The sequence below is a fragment of the Anopheles moucheti genome, chromosome 2, assembly GCF_943734755.1.
Source record: "Anopheles moucheti chromosome 2, idAnoMoucSN_F20_07, whole genome shotgun sequence".
In the NCBI taxonomy this organism is placed as follows: Eukaryota; Metazoa; Arthropoda; class Insecta; order Diptera; family Culicidae; genus Anopheles; species Anopheles moucheti.
In genome coordinates this window covers 7,150,047-7,162,865 of record NC_069140.1, presented here as the reverse complement: position 1 = coordinate 7,162,865, position 12,819 = coordinate 7,150,047, and the positions used below count along the sequence as shown (strand labels likewise).

Below are 12,819 nucleotides of genomic sequence, written 5' to 3'. Positions count from 1 at the left end.
GAATTCTTCGTTATCGGAAACCGATTACGTGCAATTTGTTGTTTTAGTGCTTTAGTACACACATACAACACGTTGCCTCTGTGTCTGTTTACTGTTGGGGTTTTTTTTTATACTATGTCATACAGTTGCTAAACTTTTATATAACCCTCAAATGTTTTATTTTCGTACGATGGTTCAGGTTCAGTGTGCAGTGCAATAATTCATTCCGATATAATAGCTCGAGGGCGAGTTTGCGTTTTACCATTAAGTGTAAGCAAGACATGATTGATTTACCATGTTGAAAGACAATCAGTGTCATCAGTGTACGCGCCATCGTCGTTAGTAGTCTGCGGGTTGATCATCAAGCCGTCTGCTGTGCGGAAGTAGAAACAGACGGTATTTCGAAGGCCAATCTCGCCGCTCACGATGACAATCCTTGGCGAACCGTCTGCCGGCGTCGTGGTGCATCATCCCCAGCAGCAACAGCAACAGCAGCAGTTAGTATCGCTACACCACCAGCTCCGGTCATCGGCCGTATACAACGGAACACATGCCGAACTGTTAACAGGTAACGTTCCCGGGCCGAAGGTCTGTCCCGAAAACGGTTTTGTCCCATCGGGTTTCAGGAACAGATAATGCATTCCGTACACGTCCGAAACAAACACAAAAAAAAAATCATGAATACTCTTGAAGGCTATCCGGAAGTGGAAATGACGTCGCCAGAGTAACGTTTTGTTCCGCAACCTGCACAGCGTGATATTGTGCTTCTGCTCAATATGTTTTATTTCTGTGTGTGTATTGCGTCACGTTTTCGATTAGATAGATAAAGGAAAGTGTCTTTTTTGTGAGTTTTGTGGCTTCGTTTCTGCATTGGCAGGAAGATTTTCGGACACTTCTTATGTAAGTTTCCATTGTTGGTGTTCGACCATTGAAAGCCATCTCCGCTCGGCTATCCTAATCCATTTCATGATCGCTGATTCCGAAATGCAAAACCATCGTGGGACATTAACAACGGTTGATTGAAACCATCACTTCCGTCATGGAAGCATGGCGTCGTTGCATAAGACCCCCTCTCCCACCCTTGCCACTGCACTCGATCACTCGGTTAATGCGTCGAGACCGGATCGGTGTGGTCAGTTGGTCAGCAAGGCTGCTTCCGCCGAAAACTTCCGAATTATGAGGCGTAGAAGGAGGGAACGGTACATGCACCACGCTTCGTGACATATGCTATACGTGAGGGAACAGGTGGGTGGTTTCGTTACAGAAGAAAGGATTCGGTTACGGGCGTTGTGGTTGCGTCGCGTGGTCGCGTGTATCACACTTTCACACGGTACCGTGTGGTGGTCAAACAAACGTCACTCGTCACTCGGGAATGCATGGAATACATCACTTTTTCCGCTGCTGCCCGATGGAGCTCGATGGAGCGATGGTGTAACAGTGTTAGAAACACGAGTAAAACCGATTTTGAATTTCGAAAGCTTTAACCCACGCACGGTAGGGAGCTTTGATTTGGGTGCTATAAAAAAACGATACCCTCCGCCTCCCCCGTCCCTGAACAGGGGATGCATTTATGAAAGCTCCGCATTGTTTTGCTGGATCGGATAATTGAGAAAGTGGAACCAAACGTGCAGGAGCGTACAGGTGAGCTCGTGAGTGGGTTGAACGAGACCCCTGTTGGCGTTAGTCATATATCCGATGGGAAGGAAAGCAACCTTCGCTCCGTCATGATCAGGAAACCAACCCTCTGTAGTCGCAGCAGCGTTGCGGGATTGCATAAGAGAATATATCTGGATTCGCAATATTTGGACCGCACGGTTACTCATAGCGTGTGGCAGTAGTGTACAAACGGTTAAACCTGACACGACAATGCATAAATAAGTGACTCTCGTGCACGGCCGGGCACGAGATCACACCGGCGATGGTGATGTGAGTCAGCCTTGCAACAAACGAACGAACGTGATGATGTAAATCGATTATCGCAGTATTCTGATTTGCTCAAGAGTTCAAACAGTGTAGTACTTCACCTGCATGGTATGCTTTACTGAGTACAACATTATGATTCAAAGATATATATTGTACCTTTCCGTTCTCACTAGCCTTTAAATTGTGTAATGAGTTGTAATGAGTACTGTTTGGTTAGATGTCTCTACACATTCATTTCTTGATTGTCCGTTCAAAAGGAAAATGTGAAGAGCCCTTGGTACACCAGTCTGTCTTGGAGATGTGCTAATGAACAGCAAACATCACTCGTTTGACGTTTTGTTGAATATTTGGTGTTTATTTGCTGTTTTTATTACTGATAAAAGAACACAGAAGCATTCAACTATGGCAAATCCGACAGATCCGGTAAATAATTGTAAATCAAGTAGGTTTGAATGTGTTTTTAATTTTTGTTTTACGATTATGTATATGTTTCTTAAAATAATCTCAAAATATGTATATCTTTAACCTGAAGAGCTATGTTTTCAAAATCATTTTTATGTAACAAAAATATGTATAGCGCATACATTGACGCATTTTTATTGGCGAAATAATGGTATTCAACGTAATATTTAAAATATACAGCCATATTCACCACCTCATTATTTAGCGTGGTGAGTTTCATAGCTGGTGAGGTGTGTGTCCAAGCTAAATCAATCGCCGCAAATTGCATACCAGTGCGGCTTGCAGCAGCAACAGCTTGTGTACAAGAATTGACAACAAAGTACAGTGATGTCCAACTTTTAGTCCTACTGGTGATTTGTGAATAGAGTTTTCGCATTTGCACTTATATTATTTAAAACTAACAATGATAAATAATCGAAGCTGTTTGAGAAGATGATTGTGTTTAAATATAATTTTAGCTTTTAAGAATCATGTTTGCATTTCTATTTCAATCCATCAATGAATGGATACTTTTCGTTTTCAGATTCTAAATTAACATTAAAATATTATTTAAACAAATGTAAACTTTCCAAGACTTTGAAAAGTATTTGTATCTTCTCTACTTTCAGCCGCTGGAGAAGGGAGTGACGTAGACAATGGCAATATACAGGATTTACTCAACGATACAGGTGAGTGGAAATTCTGTGTGCTTTTGCTTCTGTGAGTTGAAAAAATTGCGTATGAATGCTGTCAGTAGACTGTCTGATCAATTGACGCTTTCTTGTGTGCAAGAAATGGCCGTCCGCGCTAGCTTGCATGCCGCGCGAAGCTTATGATTGCTTTATCTTTTGTTTAGCTCCACTCAAAATGGAAAAAAGATAGGAAATACTTTATTATCAAAACTACTCATAAATAATCGGTAGATCTTGGTTCCTCTGTCGTATAAAGTGAATTCTTTAGCTAGTATAGGTTAAAGTATACAATACCACTCATCCCTTGGACCGGCCATTGATAAATGAGAGGACAATGGAAATATTTCTTCTATCCTTCGCGGTGGCCGGATTAATTGAGCTAAGCCGGTCAAACGCATCGGTTTTCACTTAGCGTACCAACGAACGCATACATCATGTGCATGCATCCACGAGCTAATTGTGTTCAATAACTGGTTGGAATGGTATCGTGGCACAGTCCTCGAAACCTTCACGTGCAATTTGTCGTGACTCGCGTTATTAGTTTGGCTAGGTTGAATATATCAATTCGTAATCAAAACAACTACATAAACTATCGTATGAAAAGATGGCGCTTTCTTGCTTTCTTCGCGAATGTTTTTTTTTTTCTTGTGTGGTAAAGTTCATTCTATTTGCTTGTTTACATGTTTTTCACAACCATTGTATCATTGTTTCTTTTCCTCATCGTTCTTTACAGATTCCGAGCTTTCTTCTCTGTCCCATCTTGGTAAGTAACGTCACTTGAGTTACTCATTATTTTAATGCATTTTTATGTTTTTCATCTGTGAAGTTTTGCCAATGTTGCCAAATAAACTTAATTAAGTGTAATTATGTTGCAAATAATTTTTGTTAGTTTTTTTACTATTCTTGTCCCATATACTGCTAAATTTTCAGCTTGTGTATTCTGATTTAAAAGTTTTTAAAACGAAAAATGATTGGCCGCCTGCGTAAATATGTATCACTTATGCGTAGGTTTTTTGATTACAAAATCTCAAAATCTTTTATTTACCGTGTTAAGTGCTGTTTCACCTAATCCCAAACACTTTTATTAGTGCTTGAGGCTAGAGTGTGTCTAGTCCTAATCCACGGTGGTATCCACTTGAGTTAATATGTTTGAGTTGACAAAGTTGAAAGGCAGCTGGAAAATGGCACGGCTTGGAATTCAGGTTGGGTATTAGCGTTTATTGTGGGAATATTGCATTATTCTAGTAGGTTACTCAAAGATAACGTGGAACGGAAATGCTGTGTTGAAAGTTAATGACTCGAAGGTATTTGTTTTTTTATTATATCACCAGCGTCTAAAAATAAAATGTCCTTCGCGCTGATATGAAAATCAATCTTTTAATGCAAAACAAAGTTTCAACTGGTAAAAAAGGTTCATAACGGAACGTTATCAATGAGTTCGAAAGCGGAAATCTACCCTAAATCCGAAGGCACACTGTCGGAAAACGAAGGCTAAAGAAAGCGCGACATTGATAAAAGAAGATCAAGCATTATTTAGCCGATCCAGCATGCCATGATGGGTGCAATAAAATGTATTCTTGTTATCATACTTTTGCCAAGCGGAATAAATCCACCGTATTTCGCTACAGTGCTGATTGCTGCTGGTGTTTTTGTTTTATCAAGTCAATGGAAAAGTGTATCTTGATTTATTTATATCATCAGCCACCGCATGACGCTACACATCAATGGCGGCGTGCCATATGGTGTGGGGTAGTAAAAGCGATAGAGAAACTAACTAGCGAAGGACAAAATATTGACAATGCGTTGCGTAAAGCGAATCATTTTAAGAATAAATACAGCAAAACACAGGGTAGGTAGAGCAGCAAACAAATTAGTGCTGGCAAGCAATGTCTTGTGTTTGTGACAAAATAATTGAGCGCCGAGTAGAGGAGCGATTGCAAGCCAAACCCCTACGCTCTAATTCATTACATTTCGATTTGGTCGGCTTCCGGGTGGGGTTGCACGGTCACAGAACGTGATTGCATCGCAATGGAAAGTGTAGCGTTAAGCACATGTCCGTGACACATTTCGCGGCACGAAGCACACGATTGTACGTTGTGATTGTGATTGATTGGCAGAACATAGCTGAAATATTGATTTATCCAGTGTTTTGAGTGCTGAGATGAATTATAGATTAATTGAATGGAGTGACTTCAATTTGAATTTCCTTCGTGGCCTTCGACATGACTATGAACAGAGCTCGATGAACACAGTGATAGATAGTGTGGCATTATCAAGCCACTATCTATCCTGCATGCACGAAAGCAATCTTATCGCTTGTCTGGTAATCAGGCGCCACTTCGGTTTTGAAAAATGGTATCCTTCAAGGATACATCTTGCCAGTGTCATTGATCTACTCAGGGAGAAATTAAGCGCTATACGACGTGAGAATGGAGAACGGATGGGAGTATTCATTTTGTTAAATTGTGCTACAAATCGTAACCCGATCAAAGAGGCTCAAGTACCCGATGTTGTATGCACAGCATTGTGATTCACGCTCCACATATATTGTTGGAGTCGATAATTGAATATTTAGAGCACGGCTTCGCCTACAGACGTATTACGCTACAGCTCCAATTTCTTTCGTGATATCTCTTTCCCCTTTTTGTTTGGCCACGTGTGTAGGCCCTTTTCTATTATTTGACACCAATCATACCAATTGTACACAATGTTGCGGGCTTCAAGCCATCGCCAGTGTGTTTTGCTATTTTTAGCATCACTGGAAGCGATATTGGAAAAACCTGTCTCGTGAGGATCGTTGCTGTAATACATTTCCCCTCACTACACTCTCGATTTTTCCCCTCTGAACTGGACGAACTGTCTAGAATTCCAGTGGCCGATTGAAATTGTTGGCTTATCTCCAAGGGGAGTCGTCCACACGGAACGTTATCGATTATGCCAGGAAACGACCCGAACCAGCGCGACGACCTCTCTAGTAGTGTGACCTGGTAGGAAAGGCGAAAGTGGTTCATAATCTTAACGCCAGCGATTTGTCACTTATCAGCGCAGTACATTCGTTGCCGTTCCGGGAGGTTATACATGTGCTGCTTGATTGGAAAATTCTCCATCCGGGAGGCTCGTTCCAACCTAATTAGTGTGCACAGCACACGGAAAGCAGCGATAGTAATCGCAAACTCGGATCGATTCGCCTCGATCAAGCGGGTTGCTGCTTGACGTCAGAACGCAGTGCCGGAGAGTGCATATGGCGCAATACACCGGATCGCTCCGGCTATGTGTGCCGCACACATTATGCTCTCATCAGGTTTCCACAACCCAGAAAAATTGGACCGTACCGTAACGCCGTTCGGATGTAGTTTCCAAGGTGGTGCAGCTTCACGTCATTGACGTCACGGTTTGTTCGTAGAATTGAGATGTTGAAATCCCCTTGCACCGAATGTATTACAAAATTGGTGGTTTTTCATGTGTGTTATTTCTGTGCGATAAATCTGGAACATCCATATTTACGAACAGGATCGGCACACACCCCGATGTACAAGGAATCGATTTCCCATCTGTAGGTGGACACCGTATTCCGGCAGACTGACTGGACGATGTCTCTCGCGGGGTAGTAATAATATGTATGAAAATAGAATCTCTCCCCCGTAATGCTCTGTCTGCTAGACATGTTGGCGGCTCGACACCGTGTTGGCCACTGTACGAGACTAGCAGCAAAGTATCGTGACATTATTGGAGTGGGATATGAGCGAACGATGAGCTGGGACGATTGATTATTCCGGAGGTAGTTCTGCTTGGTGCCGGGTGCCATTAACGCCGGGTGGCGAAGTTGGTCTATCAAATGCGCGATAGAGATATTCATATTGGTCAGGCGAGTTGCTCACCTTCAAGGTGTGCGCACGTATGCGTTTGTGGATAAATTAATGTGGTCGGCTAAAAATACCACTCGTCGACTCGCCATGCACTCTCGCTTTATTTTCGTCGACACCGAACGGACAATAATGAAACGTAAATTACAGCATTAAAAAATATCCATTCATTCGCCAGGAGTCGGTTGTCTGGTAGCAGCATTTAATTACGCTCATAAAGAGTGGGTTTAGTGAAATGTGAAATATGAAAGATTCTCTACATCGTGCGCGTGCTGGATGCCCTCTCTTTGCCCGCGGCCTGCTAACGTAAACAGCAGCAACACCGCTTCACGCAAATAAACACCGGCTAATCCCATCTGTTCGAACAATTTCGGACTCAATTTAATGGCCACCCCTGTAAAGCCCCGTTTCTCCATCATTTTTGGCGATTCGACGAGATGCATAGTACACACGGGCGTATTGCAGCGGCGGTGCGAAGCAAAACAAAGCGCGATAATTATGTTTACGCTTCCCCTTTTTCGGATGCTGCAAGTCGGTTAGTAAAATTAATGAAAGCCGTACGGCATGTTTGACCGAACAGGAATTTCTCCTGCACGAATGCACGAATGGGTGCCGTGCCTCCAAATTCTCGCTGTCGGGATTCGGGAACGTCCGACGGTGCGGTAAAATCATTCTACCCGCAAAGACAAATATTGTTATGAATTCTTCACCCTGTGAAAGACAGACACCGAAGGATGGGGTTCAAGCATAAATGTTTTGCTATGAAATTCCATCGCGGAACTTCAAAGCGAACGTGACGAATCAATGTTCCAACTGGTGGGCTTTATTTACGTTTTTACGGCGCTGTGAATGTGTAGAATACACGATCGAACCTTTCCGACACGCACGCAATGACGTTCAGAGCGGGAGGATGCACTAGAATAAATGACGGAAAACCCATAGTACAGACCCTTCGTTGCGAGACGAAAAGGTGTCATATCGGGGCGATATGAAAGATGCGCGTTAACAACGGCACTAATGCGCCGTGTCAACACTGGAAGCGCCCAGGCTGGTGGAAAAATACCTCAGCCGGTTGCAAACTGCCATTGCAAATATCGTCCGGCCGGTGGGTTCGGTGCGGGTTACGGCTCGCCTGGTGACAAGGCCGCTTTCGCCGGGTGTATTCGATTAACATCTTCCAAGCCAACACTCACCAACCCCGCACAGCGATAACACGGCGATACGAGCGCCCTATAGAACAGACTTTGGGCTTGGCGAAAAGATAAAAAACAACATATTGCAAGTTTCATCGCCGGGTGTTGAACAATTACTGCACGCACTGTAACCGTGTAGCTCTCTCTTTCACTCGCTATCGCTCTCGCTCTTTTTGTTATGGTGGAGCGCGAGCGAGTCTCGCTTGCTGTAGGGGAATGATCATGTTTGGTCGTTGAAGTCGACACTCGGCAAAGCCGCGTATATGCCTGTGTCGATCGAGCGAGTGGCTCGATTGCGCTTAGCAACAGTGCCGCGGTCGTCAACGGCGAAATATCTGCAAAGCAGTAATGGACCAAACGAACCATGCGTAACAAGTCCACGGAAACAAGAAAGAGCTCGCATCCCCATCCATCTTTGCAAACACCCGGGAGCAGCATGGTTGTCAGGCCCGGGCCATCCACTTCCCAAAACAACTGCGAGGCAACCCGAGGGAATGGGAATCAAAATGGGACAAAAGTCCATAATAAAAAATACACGGTTCGCTGGTTTTTTGTGTACGGCCCCCCGAGGGGGGAAAATTTTCTGCTTTCGTCTCGATGGCCAATTCCCAATTATACCTCCACGTACACTTTCACAGCAAAACCCGACCCAAACAAACCCCATTCCACCTCGCTCGCGTTAAACAGCTGATCAGATATAACGGAATCATCGGGCGTTGTTTCGAGTTGGAAACTCGCTGCGATATCGAGAAGTCGGGCAGCGGCTTATCGCGTAGGAAAATTTTTTAATACATTTATTACAGATTCACTCCTCCCGCCCAGGTTCCCCCACACTTGCCAGGTGGAGATCCTCGCTGAACCTCGCTGAAAATAGATTGCGTTTTACTATCAAGCAACTGGAACGCTTTCGGTTGCTGATAACGCTACACAATTTACACTTTAACCCGCGAGATGATGCACACAACCGCTACAAACCGACCCACACAGAGGGGGGGAGGGCCTTCCCGATAGCGACACCGAATCGAGGTTGGCGAAGGTCAAAACTGTGGGATCTTGGGGGCTTTTCCATCCTCCATTCTATTTCGCGGCGCTTCCAATTCACACCAGCTCCGCAATTCGGGATCCGGGTTGGCTGTGCGTTGTGGATAGTAAGGTGCTATAAAACAATCCATTACGTTTTGCCAATCGCACGCGCAATATCTCGTGTGCCGTGGACGTGAAAGGCGGCTGTGGGGCGCGCGTTGGCAGCTGTCAATCTTTAATCGAGCGCATTGTACGTCTAAACGTCAGCGCGAAAGCAAATTGATCGTACTCACAACAAGGCAAACCCTGCAAAACAATAGCAGCGGTGTGTCTTGTAATTGTTTGTTTATAAACCAACAATCGGGAAACTGCTGTTCAAGCAACTAGCTGCAATCGGGGGAAAGATCTCCGCCACTGCCAATGCACCTCACTAGTGTGGGCACCCTCAATAGTTGGTGGAGGTTTTTAGTGTACGGAGAAAGTAAACTGGTATGTCCGACTCAGCGTTGTCTCTCAGAGTTGGCGCGACAGTAATCCTCCGAAATCGTTCCGATTTGATCCACTGGCGGCAACACAGCGTGCCGGAGGAGCTGGCGGTTTTGCTCAAAAATAAACCAAACTTTGTGCTGCAACAGCGTCCCAGCCCCGGACGAGGAGAGCTCTTTGCAATTGCCTCTCATGCGACATAAGGGTCGCAAGTGTTCTAGTTTTACGCTGCCTTGTCTCCCCGCTTGTGGAGTAATTCGATGCAATGCATTCTTTTTCTTCCTCCGCTTCGTTTTCACTCGATCATGCTCATGTTCGAATGGGGTTGTAGTGGTGCTGATCGTGTTCGACAGTGTGCGGACTACGTCTCTAACACTCCGCGCGCGTTTGGCCTCCACCGTTGTGTCGCCGCCATGACGAGGGCAACCTAGTTTTAAATAACTACTGCATCCCCATTCCTCCCGCTTCCCCATTAGGGAAAGATTATGCTGGGCTGGGCTTGGTGTGGCAGCTATTAAAGTTGTGCATGTCGTGATGCTGCGACACTCGCATTAACTGAGTCGCTATTAATACAAACCTCAACCCCAAACCTTTGGGGATGGATCGGTGTGGACTAGTGTTGGTGGAACCGCACTGCACTTGTAGCGAGCTCGCTTGCGTTAGAGTTATGTTTAGGGCTGACTGCATGGGCTGAGGCCTTTGCTAACGACAAATTGATATAATTGCACGTACGGCGGCCAATTCCCAAAGGGACAAACAAGCTCGTACGAAGGTTCGTACGGATAATGATGTTTGTCTTCTCCGAAGTCCGATCGGAAACATGGCTCGCGCGTCGACATGCTGGTGTGGTGTTGCATCACGAAACAACACGCACCGGTGGCATTTATTATCTGAACCTACCTCAAGACCTTCCCCATTTCTAGTCCACACATTAGCGTGCTGCCCCCTTCCTCCGTGGGGCGGCCACTGGTTGTGGCAGAGTTCTGTACTACTTTTCAAGGGTGTCTCCGTACCCTTGCGGCGCGCTACGTCGAGCTGTAAACATTTTGGCGCCATCCCGGGGCGTTAGCAGAAAACAATGTAAACCACCGGTGGTAGCAGGGGGTTTGGGTGGCAAAAAACCGGTGGGGTTGAAAAACACCCCCCGCACGTTTAGCGCCGATCGACCTCGATCGATGGGTGGGAAAATCATATTGAACAACACAAAAAAAAAACATGTTTTCAATAACAAATGACAAAAAACGCCTTCCCTGGCAGCATATGGACAGTGAAGGAGAGGGAGGAAGAAACGGCAGTGATAGTCAGAAATTGTGCTGAAACACTTTCTCTTCCTGCCCCAGTGCAGCAGTGTTTTGCGCTTGTTGTAAAAGGGTTTGGACTTTGGTACGCGCCTCCATTAACCGGAGACGGAGAACAGCACACTTTGCAAATGCATCGATCGCGTTACACAGCAACTTCTGCAAAAGGTACGATCGGTGTGTGTGTGCGCGGAGTGAGGGCGCAATAGAACGGTAATGGCGGTTCCTGTTCCTCGTCAGCAAGCGAAATGTATGCTGGCAGTGTCCAATTTCGCGAGGGCCTTCTGTCACTGGCTGGAGAAGACACTGACCCGGTACGCGATCACCCGTCGCAGTCGGCAACGGCCCGTTGCCCTAGCAACAACGGCGCGACCAGCGTGACCGAAACTTTGGACCGACGCGTGTGGAAGCGCGCGTGTATGAGTTTAGCGCAATGAAAATCGAGTCCACCCCTCAAGCGATAACGATCGGCCACCGTCGTACGACACGGAGGGCACTAAAAAGGTTATCATGCAAAATCGATGCACTAAGCAAGAGGGGTTTGTCTGGGGGTTGTTTTGGGGGATGCATAAGCAAAGGCACGGCGGCGGCGCTGTTTGTTTGCCGTCTGCTGGACTATTTTTACCGTGGCTTTTTAGACGCTATATTTGGATCAGTGGGCACCGATCAGCACTTATCAGCAGATGTGAACGAAGATGTGAATACAAACTTTCATTAATAAAGAACCGTTGTTTAACACATTTTTGTGCGGAATTATCACATGGTTTATGGTACCGATAAGGGTTGCTGCTGCTGCTTCATTTTGTAACCATCCATTTTTCCACCACCGTTAACAATCCATTGACCGCGATTGCGAAGGGATATAGGCATTGGGGGCCGTAAGGTTGTACATGATTGGTTTTAATTGATGGGCACGATTGGTGCAGAGCGATGTTACGCAGAATGACATCCCACCATGTTTAATTGCTACTGATTGCGTTCGGCGACGAGCTGGGAGTAGTATCGATTGGAGACTTCTTTCCTTTTCAAGACATCATAGGAGTGGCCGATGTCTTTTCCTGATGACAAGTCAATTTGTTTGCAAATAGTGCGTGTTCGTTTGTGTGCCCCTTTCGGAGTGATTAGTTTCCTCCATTTTACCGCTTAATTGGGCATGCTACTGATGCGAAAGGATTAGGAATGTCAAATTCGTCAAGAATTGGAGAATAATAGACATTGGAGAGATAGTGCTGAATGTTCTAGAATAAATTCTAACTCAATAAACTAGAATAAACTCGAGCTTTTTGTAAATATTTAATGAACAGCTAGTACACTAGGACTGACTATCCAGCTACGGGTAAATAAAGTCAATGACAGGCCTCTGAGACTCCTTGAGATTTTTGCGCCAATAAAGAAGCATTGTAAGTATCATTGTTGGTAATTATTTTAAAATTATCCTCGTACTTTCGATAAAAGTTTTCCAATCAACTTACCATTACTAAGGTTAATAAAAAATGCATCCTAATGGTCTATTGCCATGGGGCGTTGTTTAGATGGACCATGTTGATAAACGTTGATTGCGTTGGCTTGTTGGGCTTCCAATAGCTGGATGCATAATGGATCAAGTTTGTCATCGGTGAATGCCAAGGTTGATCGGGAAGATAAGGTTCCCGTGGATCCATCAATGCGGTAAAAGCCACCACATCAATGTCCTTTTTGTTGGGTAGGTTTTGGATGTCCGCGACCCGGCCAAGCGACCTGCAAGTCTGGTTGGTTAAATTTAGTATCCAATCCACTAAATGATGTCCCGCGTGTGCCCCTTTTTGTTGCCAACAATGAAGCATCAAATCCCTCGACGGCCGGGACGACGGGAAGCGATGGCCATCGAAAATCGATAAACGTTGACCATTCGGAAGGACACCGCGCCGTACCACGTGTTAGA

The 12,819-nt window shown here is 45.2% G+C and overlaps 1 protein-coding gene across 1 annotated transcript in view; it reads left to right on the top strand.

Moving 5' to 3' along the window:
- The first annotated feature begins 405 nt into the window (after nt 1-405).
- Nucleotides 406-12,819, top strand: part of LOC128298917 (uncharacterized) — a 32,470-nt gene continuing 20,056 nt past the window's right edge. The window contains exons 1-3 of the mRNA XM_053034726.1: nt 406-547; nt 2,973-3,032; nt 3,769-3,798. Of these exons, the coding sequence (XP_052890686.1) occupies nt 406-547; nt 2,973-3,032; nt 3,769-3,798 (232 nt within the window). The remainder of the gene's footprint in view (nt 548-2,972; nt 3,033-3,768; nt 3,799-12,819) is intronic.